Source organism: Diadema antillarum, unplaced genomic scaffold (assembly GCF_040938485.1).
Source record: "Diadema antillarum isolate AM-2024a unplaced genomic scaffold, OU_Dant_1.0 seq00000414_RagTag, whole genome shotgun sequence".
Classification (NCBI taxonomy): Eukaryota; Metazoa; Echinodermata; class Echinoidea; order Diadematoida; family Diadematidae; genus Diadema; species Diadema antillarum.
The window spans coordinates 1-20,678 of record NW_027271400.1 but is presented as its reverse complement, the minus strand read 5'-3'; the positions used below and the strand labels follow the sequence as shown (position 1 = coordinate 20,678).

The window sequence follows — 20,678 nt, the reverse complement described above, 5'->3', positions numbered from 1 at the left end:
TCAACAAATGTATTATGTCTAACGTTATAAGGCAGACCGAGCCAATAACGATTTGTGGGTAGCAATCTAACATTGTTAGTTAGTGATAGTTGGCATCATGCATCATTGCCTTCAAGTCATTAAACTCTGGTGTTTTAGAGTCTTCTAATTCTTCTTCTTCCAACTTGTTCAGTTAGTGCATCCCTCTTGCAGAGTATTGTCGCACTTGTATGCAAAAAGGCAGTGCCGTCACAGGAACACGCATGTGGAGGTGTGGAAATTAAAACCAGCGTTTAATATGGTGAATTATCGTAAGCTGATGGAGGTGAGGCAGCTCTTGAAGGCTTCAACACTGCTGCAGCTGCTAGCTGGTAGGCTGTTCCATGGCATAGCGGGACCGCACTTGGGAAGAAGAAGTGTACTGAAGTATGCTGTGTTGGTTGAATGTGGTCAGTGGTAAAGAAAAAAGTATGTTATGCACAAGGAGAGAAATTTTGAAAAGAATTTTAAATGAGATATTTGTTCATGGTTCCTCTTTTTCAGAAAGTGAAATAGTATCTATGTGGTTCACTGAGTTGATGTCAATAATTGTGATGCCAGTCATTTTCACACATTCTTCAACTTCAATATTTTTGTTTTAGATAGGTCTACCCAGCTTGCATAGTTTACCCGGTGGGCATACCCAGTTGTCAATTACAGAGTATTCAGCTAAGCAAGTCAGCACAATGCTGTCATTGGCCGGAATGTCAGGAGCAGGCGTGGCTCGTCCACGGCGCACTTTGAGCCCTGATCGCAGCTCCACTTCTACACCCCGAAGCATGCTGAGTATGTCAAGTGCAGCCAGTATGCTGGGGGAGGGAGATCACAATATTCATCAGGCAGAAAAAGAACCAGTGTCTGAGGGAAACCTAAGGATCATACATCATGTGTAAGTTGAATTATCATACTAAACGGTCATAATTTTCTGGATTGCCATTTTTTCTGTTTTAAATAGGGCACAAAGGTTCACTTAGAATCACACACACTTTGTCTCACGAAAATGTTGTGTCCTACTTTACACATTTCATTTGATTAAGGGGAAAATCTCTGTATTCAGATTGACTCTGATAATAACACACAAAATGTCCAAAGTTCAATTAAAATCAAGCATTGGAATTTACGGCACATGGTTATACATTTTGGAGGTCTTATTTGAAACAGAGTATATGGCCACGTTCACAATCATTCACCTTAAGGCAGCTAGAGTGTGTTGCCACACAACTCTCCACATCTTTCCAAGCTCTCATGTATTGTTTCTTGTGACTAGATTTTCGTACTGTTTGTTTTATGTTAAGACACATCAATATGCTGAGTCACTTTTGAACACTGGTGAACAAACATTGTAAACAGGTTATGATTTTTATTTCTGTTTCTGTTCTCATCACCAGAGTCTCTTCATCTTTGTGTTATTGTGCAGTTTTAATTTTTCACTTGAGACAAAAGTGACATTCATTGTATGTTTACAGAATTACTAGAAGACTTTTATCTACCATGGCAACAAGTAAACACTCAAAACATGCAAGAATTCTTTATCAGAATAGTTAACTGACCATAAAGTTAAGTTACCACTTATAACAAAGTTATGACTATGATTGCAGCAAAGAAAAATCTAAACTGATTTGACCTACATTGTACTAGCTGTACATGTATGACCTTTCAGATATTATTTTGTTGTTGCCAAATCTTGAGTTTTCTTGGAGTTTTGATTAAAAATCCTCAAGTGGCAGAGCTCTCAGCTCTGTTTAGTTTTGTGATTATGCTTGTCTCCCAATCATTTGATTGGCCAGCTGTATGGTGTTTATATTGGATGGTTTGAATGGGAATGACTTCAGGCGGACATACATGTACATTGCAAGGCAGGCACATATTATGTAAATTAGCTAGTATAAATCTCAGATTGGCTGTGCAACTGTAAGGTGCCTTGAAATGTACAACAATGCAAGAGATGACAGGATTTACAGCAAACATACTCAGATGTTTGCATGATTTTACAGGTCTTTGCTATTGCGGCTGGTCCTGTAATTTATTCAAAATATCAGTGATCTTGTTTCAGTTAATAGAAAAAATTCTTCAAAAACATCATTATGATACAATTTCCGTCATTGTTTTGATAAAGCAATGACTCTATATGGACAATTGTCATTTCTTGTACTTCCAGCTACAACTGTATGCACTTGCATAGCATGTGTATACAACCTGAGCACTATATTCTGTGTCCTGATTGCAGGTCATTGTTATATCAGAGAAAAGGGAGATTGCATGCACTATTTGTAGGTTCACCTTTGACCCCATGCAAATTTATGCTATACAAATTATATATGTACGTACATGTACCATAGACTTCATCTACAATTTAGACTGGTGCTTGGAAATGATCACTAAACATGATGACAGTTTCAATTTCAAGGACTGTCCCTAGACTTCTTTCAAATAATTCATCAAATTTTAAAAGAAAAGTATGCCCAAAAAATCACATTTGATGTGATTATTCCCATTTACAATAAAACTGCTCGTTGCTTGCTGGGTAAACAATCGGTCATTGTAATGAATCACACAGACATAATACACAGAATTTTGCAGAACTTTTTCTTGTTGTCATTTTTATGTCATTTGTACTTTGTTCCTACATAGACATGTAGAATAATACAGTGTACAAGGTATGTGAGCACACATAAAAGGGAAACTCATAGAAAACTTAACAATGCCCTTATCTTCCACTGTCTTTTTTTTTGATAATATCCAAGGAGAAATATAATTTTCTGTTTCCTATTGCATAAAAAATTTAAGGGTTGATTTTGTATGTCTCTTGAAACAGGTTACTGCTTCATAACTGTACTTCAAATTCAGGGATATCATGGGGAGCCTATGTACAATCATTTCCTAAGAAAAGGAGAAAATTCCTACAAACCTATATAGAGAACTGCAGATTGAGGTTCCTGATGCAGACCTTATTTTAGTGATTCATTGACTTGCAAGTTCTCACTCATCTGTGTTTTTAACATCAGTCTGCCAACTAATTCTTTTTAATAGAAATATTCATCCTTACCCATGTACCTGTATTTTCTGGAAAGGAATACACTCTTGTTGAATCTTGTATTACTAGTTTGTTAAGAACAAAATGTTGGGAAGGTAATTTGTTTATTCTCTGATTAACGTGTGGATATTCCTATTCATTGACTTTTAGAGTTTGCAGGTCTTTAATGATTGCGCTGTGTTTGGTAAATGTGATTTTGATTTAAGGTTAACTTCCTTAACCCTATTCTAACTGGGGGGGGGGGGTCAATTTGACCCCCCCTCTCGACATTTCGCGCCGCAATTCCGCAACGCGCAAAGATTTTGCCGCGTCATTTCATGGCTTTTTAAAAAAGTCTCCTGCATATTTTGAGACCAAATTTGCAATGTCCGGGTACACCGTTCTGAAGTTACGTAATGTTTTGCGTATGCATGTCAACCCGAAAATGGCTCAAATTCATGATATCGTGTGCAAATCCAAAGCAAATTGTGTTTTTTGGTTAAATTGATATAAATTAGATTATTTCAACTTTTAACCGTTGAAATTAATCAATTTTAATGTAGATAAGCTTGAAAAAGTGCCTGCAACAAATTTTGGCCAAAAATCAACAGAAAACAAAAGGTCAAAAAACAATGAAATACATAAGAAATTAAGAAAACAATAAAAAACAAAAGAAACTGATTTTGATTGTGCTATTTTTTTACAAGAGAATTGTTCAATGTGTCTTGAGGAACTCTTACACAAAAATTTAGCAATCATTCAGTCTATTTAATGGACTTATAGGTGAAAATATGATTTCATGCATAAATTTGCATAATTAATTTACTAAAAATAGAAAATCAAAATTTTTCTTTTATATGACCATGTGATCTTGTAGTTGACATCCTGCTCTATGTTCAGGCAAAATTTTGCTGCGATCGCGTGATCGGCGGCCGAGCTCTGAAGGGGGGGTCAAAATGACCCCCCCTCAGTAAAAACTTGGTCTCAAATAGCCCAGTTAGAATAGGGTTAAATGTACACTTAAACATTCTCCATTTTAGTGCAAGACAAACAAGCAGCACAAAATGACAGGGTTGTGGGAATAAAGTTCGCTGAAATATTTCTGTCCATGGAAACAGATATAGATAGCTTAATGAATCGAGCAACAAAGAGAAGAAGTTATAGAGTGTTTACTAAAATGTCAATCTGTCATTGAAATTGAAGAATGTCATCTTGTTAAACACCACTTAGTCATGTCAAGACACTTCAGTCTGTCAATCATCCCTCTCTCCCTCCCTCCCTCCCTCTCTCTCTCTCTCACTTTCATCCAAGTATATTTTGAAATACTGCATGTATGCATAAATGTTTTATTAAAACCTTAAATGATGACAACATGTCTGATAGTGTTTGTCTTGCCAGGGACACTTTTGGGATACGGTATTTCTCTTGCAGATTAACCTCTGAATTTTATGCATTACATCATGTTTTGAACATGCCATGGACTATTAGCTTGTAAAGTCACTATTAAGTTTAGTATGTGGACAGTTTTCAGACTTCAGGTCAGGGAGTCCTTTTGTGTGTTCATCAGTTTGTTTCTAGCTCATGTGAATAATTGGCCCATCTTCTGTAGTATACCAGGCATTATATGTCGTCCAATTCACAATTGAATGATTTGTGTTCATGAGTCATCAAGGCGACCCTTTTCAGGGGCAGATCCAGGAATTCCTTAAGGGATTTGTTTGGGGGGGGTGGGGGGGGGGGCGCAATTAAAACAATATTTCTGGTGCTACTTCCGGGTTTCATCTGATTTTTTTCTTTTTCTTTTGTTTTTGTTTTAACAACAAATAAAGAGGGGGGCGCACTCGTTGTTTTTGTTTTAACAACAAATAAAGAGGGGGGCGCACTCGGTGCGCCCCCCTATGGATCCGCCACTGCTTTTGGTTCATGAGATAACCAAAGCTTTATCTCCTAAGTAGGCATATGTGGGATGAATCAACTCTCCCGCGTTCACATTCCCCGCGTTTACATTGGTCCCCACGACGCGGGGAAAGTCCCGAGCTGTGGGACTTTCTCCACCAAAACCATAATGTGAACGCTCACTGGGACTTGTCCCCCCGTCCCCGCCAAGCAAGTCGGGTACAGGGACAAGATTTGGAGGGGAGAGTAACCTTGGGGCGAAATTGATAGCGTCCAGCTGTGGTCATCAAATGTGCGCATGCGCTATGCCTGGCAGAGATCGCCCCAAGCCCCAATTGCCCCCACAGCTCGGGGACAGATGAGATACCAATGTGAACGGTCAGTCGTAAAAAAGATAAGATCTCTTGTGGCTGTCCCCGCGTCGCGGGGACCAATGTGAACGCGGGATTGGTCCCCACGACACAGGGTCAGCCACAAGAGATCTTATCTTTTTGACGACTGACCGTCCACACTGCTATCTCATCTGTCCCCGAGCTGTGGGGGCAATTGGGGCTTGGGGCAAGCTCTGCCACTCAAAACTAGGCATTGCGCATGTGCACATTTGATGACCACAGCTGGACACCATCAATTTCACCCCAAGGTCACTCTCTCCTCCAAATCTTGTCCCCGTACCCAACTTGCTTCGAGGGGACAAGGGGACAAGTCCCAGCCAGTGTTCTCATTATGGTTTTTTAGGAGAAAGTCCCACAGCATGGGACTTTCCCCGCGTTGCGGGGACCAATGTCAACGCAGGGTGTATTTAGTTTGTAGACTCAACATATTACAACCTAATCTCTATGTAACCTTGTTCATTTCTCCATCTGCAGTCATACTCAGCAGGAGGTGATGTGTTGTCAGTACAGTGAGGATGGCTCTTTGCTTGCGGTGGGAACAGTAGATGGATCCATCAAGGTTAGTACCCCTATAGTAGAAATCAAGGCTTGGCTAGAGATACTTAACTGTGCAGTGTCAAATTGGTTTGTTAAAACTTTACAAGGCACCTTTTTATTCTAAAAAAAAAAAAAAAAATTCTTGTAGACAAGTTGTAACTCTATAAGGAAGAGGTATGAGGAAGTGAAGGTGTCTTTTAGACCTACCTCCTCATAAACTAGCTGTGATCGCATTGTAATACAAACAGATTTTTATGCTGGCGTTTCATGACGTTTTTCTCTTACCCCTTGATACCAAACTTGTATACCCCTGATGTTCCACTACAAATTATGTCAATTGTCACATGGCGCGCAAAAAAAAAGAAAAGAAAAAGAAAGGAAATTGTTAATGTGTAAAGTGTACTAGTTTGACATTAGAAGGAATATCGGTATTATTGTTTTCCACCTTCTCTTACAATACATTCTTCTTAGGTTTAAATGTCACTTGTGAGTTCAAGAAACAGTTCTGCATCATAAAACACAGAAGTACAACTAAGATTCACAGACAAAGAAAAAGAATAAAAAATTGAAATAGAGAAATGCTTCAGGAAAATGATGAAATAATCGAACCATCTAAATTGTAGTTTTCTGTTTTTTTCTCCTCACATGCATGGCACACTGAATATACCAGAAATGCCATTTGTTTATGATTGTTGAAGCAATATCGAATAAAGCCGTAGCAGTACAATTTAAATTACAAATTTGTATGTATACACAATCAATTGTGTACAAGTAATCACTAAAATGTTCTGAAAAGAGTTGTTCATCCGGTTGGTAGTATAATTAATGCGAGTAATTCCTTTTGTCTCAACCAAAATAAGATGGAAAAGAATTAGCCGTTGAGACTTGCGCTTTGGTTAGATGCTTCCTCAGTACATCTATTTTGGTTGTGACAAAATGAATGATTAAAGACATAATTTACCATTTGCATATGAAATAAAAACCCAGTATTAGTGCTTCTTAATAGTTCTAAAATGTGAGTTAGGGATGGAAACAACCTATGTAAAATTTGAACCAGTATAATCAGTGTTAAGTATCATTGAATATGCAAAATGTGAACAATAATCATAATAAAAATGCTTCCTGACTAAATCGTCTACAGTTATGGTTTAACGAGAAAAATAGTGATATCTCTTTATATTTTAGGCTTTATTGCAAAAATTTATACAGTAGGTTGTTTTGTGATACAACTGACCTACACATATGCATCAAAAGTGATATCTTGAATATTTTTTGAATTACTGCTCCCAAAGGTAAACAGGACCTTTAACATTGATAACTAAAATGTGTATCATTATATCTACTAAAATGTGTATCATTATATCTACTATGCCATATTGTAGAGAGCGTAATGACAAACATAAACGCATACACCAATTTTGGTTGTGATTGGATGATCAACACCTGAGTTCGTAGGGGGCCCTTTAGCCCTCCCCCCCCCCCCCCAGTTTTTGTTTGTTTGTTTGTTTGTTTGTTTGGGGTTTTTTAGCCTCCAAAATAGCCCACCAAGTCTTTTTAGGGTTAACTAGCCACTTTAAAGTTGCACTTCCCCTCACACAGCTACCTCTACACCACTGTGTGTGAGTTATCTCAAGATAAACTGGTACCTGATTAGAACCTGTAAGAAAAAAAGAAAATTTGTGACTAGACATACATTGTAGGTCCCTGATGTTGAACTCGCCTGTTATGGCTGTTGCGATTGTCTGTTCTGTTTCAAAGTTTGTCTGGTACCCTTTGCTGTCAGTTGTAAGTGGTATGTTACCAAATGTAAACAATCCAAGGAAAAACAATGTGTTCACTTGCCTTTATGAAATCAACCATCGTAATGAATGACCAAAGTTGATATGAAAGATGAAAAATTTGACACTGCTGATTTTCTTTTTACCTCCCAGGTCTATTCAACAGAGACTGCAGCTCAGCTCTACAACCTGTCTGACAGTGAAACCAAAGAGTCCCATTTACCTTGCACTAGTCTTAACTTCAGACATCACCTGGAAGAAGACAAATCATTTAATCTCCTTCTGGCTACTTGTGAGTGCTTCATTCATATTGACCATCACCTGACAGAATTATTCTTGGTTCAGGGCTGCATCATAGCAGCCATATTCTGACTACCTGACAGTGTATGGATTTGTAAGCCTTAAACTTGTTGTGTATGTTATGGCAGGGAGGCACCTCCCTGGTTATGTTGATGGAGGCATTATTTTCAATTTATCTGTCAGTTTTAAAACATAGGGATACTTTCTGTTACTGTAAAAGTGGACATTTTCGCGGTGTTGAAATTTTCGCGCGTTTCGTGAACCAGAAACTAGCGCGAAAATAAAAGCACACGAATATTTTTACTTGCCATGTGTTCCTGTGCGTGATGTCTTGATTCCGTGGAATTAAAAACACGGGAAACTCTTCTTACCCGGCCAAGCGCGAAAAATTAGTTGCGCGAAAATATCCACTTTTACAGTATCAAGAGAACGTTAAATGTTAACCACAAGTCAGTATCAATTTGAAGTTTATGGCATTTGTGATTAGAATTTAAATTATGTTCATGTATAATGAACCGATATGAATATTGATTTAGTTACACATTGTTACCAATAGATAAATTGTTTTCATTCCACAGGCATCTTGGCTTGAAGTGTATGTTTATCAGCATTATGTAGTGTGACCAAATTTAATGAATCTTGATAAAAGGACAAACTGTAAGAAGCAAATTATATGAGTAAAGTTGGAGACTGTCATTCCAGAAAGTCAAGCAAGGTTTTGCCAGCCCTCAGAGAAGAAAGATGAAGGCAAATGCGGCAAGTTCATGTGACTGTATGAAATCAGTATTGAAATGATATTTATAAGTGACTGGCTTGTTTCCTACCCAGATGCCTCAGGAATGGTGAAACTTTGGCACACTGCCACCTCTCAGTGTCTACACACCATCCATGAACCTCGCCAGACTCTAGCTGCTGCTTTCGACAAAAAGACGTCACTGTTTGTCACCACAGGTTCAGATGACAAGATCCATGTTTATGATGCTACCACCAAGCAGCTCATTCAAACCTGTCAGCCCAGGTAACCAAGACTGCCAGCAGATGAAGAGACTTTTCAAACAGCATTTCTTATCAGTTTTAACATACAATCTCACCCCTGTTGCACTTAGGATCAGCAAGAAACAATTGATCATATTACTATTCATAAATTGTGCAGAGAGCATTTCATCACAATCTTTATTTACTGATTACTTCAGCAAGGCTCTCTCACATGGCTTTTTTTATGCCTCCGCCACGAAGTGGTGCCGGAGGCATTATGTTTTCGGGTTGTCCGTCCTTCCATCCATCCGTCCATTCGTCCTTCCGTCCGTCCGTCCTTCCGTCCATCCTTCCGCCCGTCCGTAATGAATTTTGTGGACAGCGTAACTTAAAAACCTTTTGAGGTATCATAATGAAACTTGGCATGTCTGTGTATTTATAGGGGGTGAAGTTGTGCCTATTAACTTTTGGGTGCACATGCTCAAGGTCAATGGTCAAAAGGTCAAGGTCAAATGCTTAAAATTTCACTATTTTCCCCATATAGATGCAATGCCTGAAGATATTTTCTTGAAACTAAATATATACATGTATTACTCAATTAAGATACTCTGTTGAAAGTTTGGATTTATGAGGTCAAAGGTCAAAAGGTCACGTAAAAATGTTAAAATTTCACTTTTTTCTCTGTGTCTTGGAAATTGTTCAAGGTATCTTCATGAAACATAATATATATGCATGTTCTGACTGGCAGTGATTATCTAGGGAATTTGGGGTTCATGGGGTCAAAGGTCAAGGGCAACACTTCAAAATTTTACTATTTCCCTCATATTTATGCAATGCCAGCAGGATTATTTTTTTTTTAACTTGGTATATGCATGTATAACCCGCTAGAGATTCTCTGGGAAGTTTTTTTTTTTTTTTTTGCCAAAACGGTCAAAGATCAAGGGAAAGTACTGAACTTACTTCCTCCTCCATATCTTGGAAGTGGCTCAAGTTATCTTGAAACTTAGTACGTATTTATGCATGTTCTGCCCGACAGTTATTCTCTTGTGAATTTTAGGGTCAAAGGCCAGATGAAAATGGTAACAATTTACTATTCAATACAGAAATTGCACTTTTTCTCCATACCTTGAAAATTACTCAGGCATAAACTTATGAAAGGGTCAAAGTCAAGTTAAAGGTCTTAAATCTCCAAATACATGCTCCTTTATTCATCCAATTAAACCTACACTGTAGGTCAAGGAAGGTGAACATTCAACACATTTGTGACAAACATGTCATTTTAATATTTTGCCAATTTTGTGAAAATGCAATCACACATTGTGCACATGTACTATAGACCTATTAGGAGAATCATGCATTATGGCGGAGGTATACCAGTCACCATAGCAACATTTCTAGTTTTTTTCATGAGGGTGATAATGCAGCGTTTGTTGACACAGCCACTTAGTAAAGGCATTTAATTGAATTAATGACTAATTGATGTGTTCAAATTCTAATTCTGTATAACTTTGTCAAGCTAATCTCTCTTATGGTCAAAAGTGTATGTCCCATAGTTTATTGTTCTCTTCATTCAACCAGACATTTGAATAACAGTGATGTAGCATTGTGTTACTGTGTTTTAAAATTCAGTGGCAAGTATGACTGTGTGGACGGAGTAAATCATGAAAAGTTATGATAACAGAAAGGGAGTACACACATTTGATGTACGTAGGGCCAGATTGGCTGGAAAACTACTATTTGCACTTTTCACCCTTAAGCCACTGATTAAAGAACAAATTATATGTATTGGCACCATAGGATGTACATTATGCTCGTCACACTATATAATCATATTGCTTGTGCACCATATACATGTACGTGTGGATGCATATCTCATACTATGAATACTTCACAATGTGCAGCAATGTTTGTTTTTTTTTTTCCTTCTAGTCCATCTATGAATGTAATGGATGGCCACAGGAGCAGGGTGTTTTCTGTCAAGTTTCATCCAAAACTAGAGAAGGAGTTTGTGACAGGAGGCTGGGACGACACTATCCAATTCTGGCAGATTGGAAATGAGCATGCCATCAGGTTAGAAGCAGTAGCCTCAGGTTCAACTAAGAAGACTTTTGTACACTATTATTTACAAACAAACAAACCAGCAAACAAAAAAATCGTTCCTGAAAATGCCTGCATTTGGGATTTACATATAGCAGGGCCCAAAATAGCGGTGGCCTAGTGACCCGGGCTACCAAAATAGACATTGCACCACCATAATTTAAGAAATGATATGTTTTAGTGGAAAAGGGAAGAATGACTCACAGCTCAGTGCACAATAACTAGGTGTACATGCAGTTCAGCTAGCTCTCATGACCAGGTTTGTTTGATCATCGCTAGTCTTCACGGCTAAACTCAGTCTGTTTTCTGGCCATATTCGGCCAAAGTATTTTTGTTTTCTCACAACCCAATTTCATGGCCAAATTCTATCTATCTAAAATAGAAGTAGATAAACCCCTATGTTAGATGTGATAATTTCATGAATATGTGGTGTCATAGAATCTGTTAGACTTTGCAAACTTAGTCACAGCGCATGTAGAAGAAATATCAGGGACTGAAATAAAAGGAAATGTCACAACCCATCTTGAATTCTAAATGCCTGATTAGACCATCAAAATATAGCCTTTTCTTTTTAATTTGGTGGCCTGACACCATTCCATAGTGGCCCCGGGCCACCACTAATGTTGAGCCTTGTCTTAAGGCCTTACCTGCTCTTTGGAATATACAGACACAGAAAGACATGATTGAATATGTATACACACAATCTATGAATGCAATGGTTGTATCAAACTTACGGTCTTATCATTGTCTAATTGAAAAAAAATCTACCTTGGGTTGCATCCATTACTTTTATCTTTTTAACCTGAAAATCACATTTTACCATACATGTAGGTGAACATCAAAAAGATGAGATGGGGCCAAGGATTTACATGTTACTCTCACCATATCCCTCCTTGTCATGATTTCAAGCTTTGTTATATGTGGACTCGCAATATTTGACCTTGCTTTTGAAATGATTCTCTTGTAGGTATGCTCAACATGAGAGTCATGGCCATTTGACACATGATCAATAGTCTCTGTCTATCTCCACAGGAAAACGTATGGTCCTCACATCTGTGGAGATGCTCTTGATATTGATGTTCATCACAATCACATTTTGACTGGTTCGTGGAGGAAAACAAACAATCTCCAGGTGATTTATCTTTGTCTTGTTTTTTCCTCTCAGTCTGATTCCTACCTAGCATAGGATTTGTATACACTTTGGAAAGCACTTGAATTTCATATGCCTTTGAAAAGCTACAGAAATGTGCCTAAAATTTGCAACATGTCCTTGTAGAATATTAACAGCGCTTTTTTTTTTTTTTACTTTTATGGGAATATATGAACATTAGAAGAAACGAGTTATTGCTCTCTGTAGGCGGATGCTCTTGACCATATACGTGAATTTGTTGGTCATGGTGAATCTCAAAAAGATAGACCACTAGCTTCCCTTGTAGAGCAAGATGACATTATGAGGTTACAAGTGTACTTAAAGCCTTACAATCATGGTGAATGGTTTGTGCGGCACGGAGACGAACGCAACATGCTGCCTCCCCCATTCTCTATCAAATGTAGTGACACCGAATAAGAATAGCGCTGGCTCAATAAGTCAGTGAACAACACTTAGACTAGAAATCTCCTGACCCAAAATGGCTGTCCGAGCCACGAGAGCTTCCGAATGGACGCACACTCTCAGTGCGCATGCGCATGAAGAGAGGCCAAAAGAGCCACGTGTCTTCTGGCCTCTCTCCTCCAATCACCGCAGCTCGCGGTCACAATGTTTGTGTATGATGCGAACACGCACACACGCACACACACACACGTGTCTCAGTGGCAGCATTGTCCCACACGTTTATGGATATAGCACCGAGTCTGGCATTGCGCAATTGCATGCACAAACTTCGGTCGTTCGGGAGTTTATGATATAACGTACCATTAGAGGTGACGACAGTCGAATGTGAAATGTAATGAAATGTAATGAAATGTGACAATTTGAATGTAGGACGACAAGTGAGCAGTTCATTATTGCCCTGTTAAAGAATATTTGTTGTGAAGGGTCAGTTGATATACAGTTCTGTGAGAGGCTTTGATTGACTTGATTCTAGGAAACTATGTGTACTGTAAAACCAGAATTGTTTGCCTGCATTTTAATTTCGCTAATTTTGCGAGAGCCGAGATTTACATAATCAAAATGCATGCAAAAGTTCTTGCCTACACTATATGCATTGGATGTCAGAGCAAAAAGGTGCAAAAAAAGGTAGTCCACTCCAATTCGCAAATATTTCATGCCGCGATCATTTTTTTATTCACAGGAGCTGCTGACTCAGTGAGGTGCATTTTTAACTCAAGACATTTTTAAATGCATTATTAAGTGCCCACAATGTCAAACCTAGTGTGTGGCAGGTATTTATAAAACACCTTGAAAACAGTCTGTGTGGAAAAATTCCTGTCCTAGGTCAAGCCAAATTCTCTTCATATAATCCTGAGATCTCATGTCTTCTACAGAGACACCATGTAACAAGGTCCAGTGATTTTGAAGTTGTTTGATATTGTGAAAATGATTCTTATGAAGGCATATAATTTGCAGGTAGGTGTAGAGCAGGGAGTGTCCATGGAACTCAAGTAGAGACTGAAAATCTTGTGCACAGGGATGTACTACCTGCAGGAATCATTACTAACCATGAACAAGGGCGTACCGAGGGGGGGTGTTTTGGGTGTTCAAACACCCCCCTTTGCCAAAAGGGGGGTGTTTGAGGTGTTCAAACACCCCCCTTGGACAAGAGGGAGGTGTTTGAGCTGTTCAACACCCCTCTTCAGCAATGTTTAGATGTTGACAAATGAAACAAAAGCTGTCTTTACCGCTTTTATTTCCGTTTTGAATTCCGCCTTTCCTTTCTTTTGCGTTAATTTTCTCTCTCTCTCTCTCTCTCTTCCTTGTTTTACCTTAATGTTTGTGTGGACGATGACACATTATGGAGTTACATAATATACGCACTAAAGAACTCGTGTACAGTACGTGTTAATACTACGTTACCGCACCGCGCGCGAAGCTGACGCGCAAACAGTAGACATTCCCGACCCCTGCTTTGCTTTCTGACCGAATCGCGGAGATACACGTACATTACATTGCGCATAATGTTCAGCGTTTACCGGTATTGTACCGTACGCGGTACCGTAAATTGTATATGATGCATAATATTATGCTGCGCTGCAACCTATTTAGGCACATTGCATGCTAAGTTAGTAGTATCAACTACCAACAGTGGCCATGGTGGCGTATCTAGGGGGGGGGGGGGGGGGGGCAAGGGGGGCACGTGAAAAAAAAACGAGAAAAAGAAGAAGAAAAAAAAAAACACGACGAAGAAAAAGAAGAAGAAGAAGAAAAAAAAAACCCTCGCTGAAATATTTAAAAAAAAAAAAAAAAAAAAAAAAAAAAAACGCTGAAATATAAGCATTTTCGGCTCGCTCGCTGCGCCCGCTCGCCAAAATTTATCAAAAAAAAAAATAAGGAGAACAAAACGTAATGATGACGTGGAAATATAAAAATTTCGGCTCACTCACTTGTAGTAATTTAGAGTATTTTTCCAAGTCCTTAGTTTGTTGGCATAAATCGTTATCTATGAAGCCGTCACTATATCTTGATTAAAATTGTAAGATTTAATAACCAGAAAATGACAAGAATTCCATGTTTTGCAAGGTGAAATACAAAAATTGTCGGCTCGCTCGCTGTGCTCGCTCGCCAAAATTTATCAAAATTTATCAGATTTTATATCACCTTCAAAAAAAAACCCTTTTAAGTGCTCGAAAAGCATATCAAGTGGACTTTTTTAAAGTCCCTACCGGGATGGGATTGGGGTTGAACACTGCTGGTATAAATCGTTATCTATAAGACCGTCACTATATCTTGATTAGAATTGTCATTCGAAGATTTAATAACCAAAAATGACAAGAATTCCATGTTTTGTAAGCTGAAATACAAAAATTTTCGGCTCGCTCGCTGCACTCGCTCGCCAAAATTCTTCAATATCTATTACATTTAAATCACCCTCAAAAGACCCCTTCTAAGTGCTTGAAAAAGCATATCATGTGGACTTTTGTTAAGTCCCTACCGGGATGGGGTTGGACACTGTTGGTATAAATCGTTATCTATAAGGCCGTCACTATAGTTAGAATTGTAATTCGAAGATTTAATAACCAAAAATGACAAGAATTCCATGTTATGTATAAACCTGATATATAAAAATTTTCGGCTAGCTTGCTGCGCTCGCTCGCCAAAATATAACAAAATTTAGGGTTGCCTATTACATTTAAATCACCCTCAAAAGACCCCTCTTAAGTGCTTCAAAAAGCATATCATGAGCATTTAAGTCCCTACCGGGATGGGGTTGGGGTTGAACACTTTTTCAGAAATTAGGGGCGCAATTTTCGCGCTTGCCCCGGGCGCCGTTTTCCCTAGATACGCCACTGACTACCAAGTACAGTCAGTATAGTAGCCTACTGGAAGCAGCAAGCTCTGGAAGCTCTGGGAGTAGCAAGTTACTTGCTGCTCAATGTAATTAGTAATAGCACATGGACTTGGTAATCTTTAGTAATAGTAGATATGAATTTTTTCAATGACTGAAAGTTAAAACTGAAAGATAACTGAGTGTGAGTCTACAAATTGTAGTTGGATGACTTTATTGCGCCTAAAATTCACTAGATATCTAGGTCTAGGAACAGTGGCGTAACTACGGGGGGCATGGGGGGGGGGGCACGTGCCCCCCCCCCCCCCCTCCCCCAATCCGCTGGTAAAAAAAAAGAAAAAAAAGAAAAAAAAAGAAAAAACAAGGGGAAAAAAGAAAAAAAAACCTACGAAAATGGTAATTCAAGGGTTAGTAAACTGCTTTTGAAATCGACATGAAAGAATGATCAAGAAAAAAAGATATTTTTCTAAGATTTCTTTTAACCATAATAAAGAGGTATAACATTGTTCAAAAATCCGGAGTCGACAAAAGATTGTGATTCAGCGTGATTCCCGGTTGGCATTTTGAATACAAGCAGGATGTGCGCAGTGACTCAGAATATCGGAATGGCAAAAAGAGTCGCTGCATGTTGCGCAATGTGATGTTTGATAGGTTGTACACATTTGCTATCAACGCTTGATCATTGATTATGCAGTGTTGCTATACATACTAGTCTATATTAAAATGCCTTGCATTGCCAATAATAAGACGTGACCTTGGCTATTTCCTAACTTTTCCATCTATATGAAACACACACACTCACAAACACAAACAAATTAGGGGATGCTCTATATAAAGTACAGATCTTGGACATCCTTCTCCCGCTTGGTCACTTCGACGCCCCCTCGCTGGTCATACCTCCCCCAATCATGAACATAAACCGACACCCTTGACTACCAGTGGCGGATCCAAGGGGCGCACCGGGCGCCCCCTCCCTCCAATGCGAAAAAATATACATGTAGCTACAAACGACAGTTTTTGTACGGTAAAATGTCAAAATTTTTAAGCTCGCTCGCCTCGCTCGCTCGCATTTAACCGTTATATGCCATTCTCCTGATGTTACTGCCAGTAATTGCCAGCAGTTGCGCCCGGTGCGCCCCCCCCCCCCCCCCCCCGAATTTCCAAAGCGAAAAAATATAGCTACAAACGGCAGTTTGGGGACTGTAAAATATCAAAATTTTCAAGCTCGCTCGCTTCGCTCGCTCGCATTTAATCGTTATGCAATTCTCCAGATGTTGCTGTCAGTAATTGCAAGCAGTAATTACGCCCGGTGCGCCCCTCCCCTTAATTTCCAAAGCGAAAAAAATATAGCTACAAACGGCAGTTTTGGGACTGTAAAATGTCAAAATTTTCAAGCTCGCTCGCTTCGTTCGCTCGCATTTAATCGTTATGCAATTCTCCTGATGTTGCTGTCAATAATTGCCAGCAGTTGCGCCCGGTGCGCCCCCTCCCCTTAATTTCCGAAGCGAAAAAATATAGCTACAAACGGCAGTTTGGGGACTGTAAAATGTCAAAATTTTCAAGCTCGCTCGCTTCGCTCGCTCGCATTTAATCGTTATGCAATTCCCCTGATGTTGCTGTCAATAATTGCCAGCAGTTGCGCCCGGTGCGCCCCCTCCCCTTAATTTCCAAAGCGAAAAAATATAGCTACAAGCGGCAGTTTGGGGACTGTAAAATGTCAAAATTTTCAAGCTCGCTCGCTTCGCTCGCTCGCATTTAATCGTTATGCAATTCTCCTGATGTTGCTGTCAATAATTGCCAGCAGTTGCGCCCGGTGCGCCCCCTCCCCTTAATTTCCAAAGCGAAAAAATATAGCTACAAACGGCAGTTTGGGGACTGTATAATGTCAAAATTATCAAGCTCGCTCGCTTCGCTCGCTCGCATTCAATCGTTATGCAATTCTCCTGATGTTACTGCCAGCAACTGCCAGCAGTTGCACCCGGTGCAACCCCCTTAATTTCCAAAGCAAATATATATATATACATATATATATACATATATTATTATATATAGCTACAAACGGCAGTTTTGGGACTGTAAAATGTCAAAATTTTCAAGCTCACTCGCTTCGTTCGCTCGCATTTAATCGTTATGCAATTCTTCTGATGTTGCTGTCAATAATTGCCAGCAGTTGCGCCCGGTGCGCCCCCTCCCCTTAATTTCCAAAGCGAAAAAATATAGCTACAAACGGCAGTTTGGGGACTGTAAAATGTCAAAATTTTCAAGCTCGCTCGCTTCGCTCGCTCGCATTTAATCGTTATGCAATTCTCCTGATGTTGCTGTCAGTAATTGCCAGCAGTTGCGCCCGGTGCGCCCCCTCCCCTTAATTTCCAAAGCGAAAAAATATAGCTACAAACGGCAGTTTGGGGACTGTAAAATGTCAAAATTTTCAAGCTCGCTCGCTTCGCTCGCTCGCATTTAATCGTTATGCAATTCTCCTGATGTTGCTGTCAATAATTGCCAGCAGTTGCGCCCGGTGCGCCCCCTCCCCTTAATTTCCAAAGCGAAAAAATATAGCTACAAACGGCAGTTTGGGGACTGTAAAATGTCAAAATTTTCAAGCTCGCTCGCTTCGCTCGCTCGCATTTAATCGTTATGCAATTCTCCTGATGTTGCTGTCAATAATTGCAAGCAGTTGCGCCCGGTGCGCCCCCTCCCCTTAATTTCCAAAGCGAAAAAATATAGCTACAAACGGCAATTTGGGGACTGTATAATGTCAAAATTATCAAGCTCGCTCGCTTCGCTCGCTCGCGTTCAATCGTTATGCAATTCTCCTGATGTTACTGCCAGCAACTGCCAGCAGTTGCACCCGGTGCAACCCCCTTAATTTCCAAAGCAAATATATATATATATATATATATACACATATATTATTATATATAGCTACAAACGGCAGTTTGGGGACTGTAAAATGTCAAAATTTTCAAGCTCGCTCGCTCCGCTCGCTCGCATTTAATTGTACAGTTATGCAATTCTGATGTTGCTTCCATGAAGTGCCCCCCCCCCCCCAATGTTTTGACCCACGGTACGCCACTGAACACCCCCCTTTAAAAAATCCTGGGTACGCCTATGACCATGAATACCATGTAGGAGGGATGGGAGGCAAAGATCTTCTAGCCTCACCTCTAGCCTCATCCAGGTCTCCTTAGGATAATCACCTGAATCACAATAGGCATTAGATAAGATTAGATAGTAAAGAATGCCACAAAGAAATTGTCAGGAAAGCAAAGAAAAGGCACTTTTATGAAGGCATTGCTGCTTTGACCACTTCAGCAGTCAATGGCAGTGACAAGGCTGAGAGACTTTTAGGAAACTGTCCTAAATATAACCAGTGTGATATGGTAAAGAGAATGTCAGGGGGCAAGAAGAAATAGTTCAGGTAATTAAAAGAGGAAGAGTTGGACAAGAAACTCAAAATCTTTAATGGTGCATGGTCCCGGTGTTTTCGTCAAATGCGTACGCGGGCGCACGGCGCAAGTTTCCTATAGAGACCTATGCTATCGACTCCTCTTTGGCGCTTACGCTGTGGCCCACTCCCCCCGAGTCCGAAGAAGTCCGATCCACTGTAGTCAGTGGTCCGATCACAGTTCGGCTCATGATTCGGCTGAGGGGGATGACAGCTCTAGCAAACTTCTTTTGTGATGTCATAATAAGAAGCACATATGCACGCACCCTGGCATTACTACAGACTGCGTGATGCGCAGAGAAGACAACAAAGGCAACATTACTTAGCAACACCTACGCGCTTTACTCTTGATGACAGCTCAACTTCGGCAATCTTCGTATCAATGCTAATGGTGATCGGCAGTATCATCAACAGCGCTCTCTACACTACCGGGACTATGCACCTTTAACCCTAAAAAGACTGGGCTATTTTGGTAGCTCGAAAGACTGGGGGGGCCTAAAGGGCCCCCCCTTAAGATCTCGGCCGTGGATCGCGCGATCGCCGCGGAAATTTGCACAATGGTAGTGTGCGATGTAATCTACAAGATCGTATATTTAAATTTTCCAAAATAGTCTTCTTTTATTTTATTTTGATTAATTATGCTAATTTATGCGAGAAATCAGACTTTTTTATCTAAATCAGTAAATAAAGCTCCAAAAGTGCTCATTTTTGGTCTAGATATTCTTTGTAGCATTCTTAGCAAATGTACTTGAAAAAAAATTCGGTATCAAAATTAATTTCTTATGTATTTTATTGTTTTATGAATTTCTTATGTATTTCTTTGTTTTTTCGACCTTTTGTTTTTGTTGTTTTTTTCAGCAAAATTTGTGGCAGACCCTTTTTGAAGCATAATACCACTAAAACAAATTGATTTTAGCCATTGAGAGTAAAAATAAGCATATTTATATGAACCATGTGATAAAACTCAATTTGTATTGACTTTGTACACAAAATCACATTTTTGAGCCATTTTCGGTGTCACGTGCATGTACAAAAAGTTATGTAACTTCAGAACCGTACCCCCGGGCGTCACAAATTTGGTGTCAAAATGTGCGGGAAACTCGAAAGAAAAAAGTCATAGAGCATCGCGGTGAGAGCATTGCGTGTTGCTAAGTAATTGCACGAAATGTCGAGGGGGGGGCCTTTTAGGCCCCCCCCCCCCAGTCTTTTTAGGGTTAATATTGATGTACACTGTATGTATACAACTACAGGAAACATAGTGTATCATTCATGCATGCATTATTGAGAGGTTTTTAAAGTTTCCATGTCTTATTTTTTTTTTCCCCTTTCTGCTGATGTTCATTTTTTTCTGTGTTTCTCTTTTTGTAGGTGTGGGACTATAACACAGGATCTCTCATGAAATCAGTGCCTAAAGATATCAACAATTCACTGGTGAGTAGTTGGGTCTGCTTTCCACTAACAAACACACACCATCAATCTAGATGTCATGTTGGATTGCAACCACACCTCATTACTTGATGAATCTACTTTGGTTATAGCTTGTTTCAGTCTTTACTTTTGACATTTTACTGTTAGTATTCACTCCGCTTTGTTTGTACATGAATAGCAACATCATTGAGGATAGGGCAAACAAAATTTTGTTCTGATGCTGTAAAGATTGGGAAGAAAATAAGTCTTCCAAATGCTGTCCAAAGGTGAATATTGGTTGTTTGCAGTGCTGCTGTTACTAACACATCACACACAGTTATTGTATAGTGATTTAGAAATTTATGTACAGGAGAAGTG

The 20,678-nt window shown here is 39.5% G+C and overlaps 1 protein-coding gene across 1 annotated transcript; it reads left to right on the top strand.

The window, feature by feature from the left end:
- Positions 1 to 648: 648 nt before the first annotated feature.
- LOC139732352 (uncharacterized) lies at positions 649 to 20,324 on the top strand (the record flags this gene model as incomplete). Its single annotated transcript, XM_071643219.1, has 7 exons — positions 649 to 907; positions 5,794 to 5,878; positions 7,788 to 7,926; positions 8,763 to 8,952; positions 10,839 to 10,979; positions 12,039 to 12,138; positions 20,262 to 20,324. Coding segments are annotated over exons 1-7 (921 nt in total), but the record flags the coding sequence as incomplete, so codon positions are not given.
- Between the last annotated feature and the right edge of the window lie 354 nt (positions 20,325 to 20,678).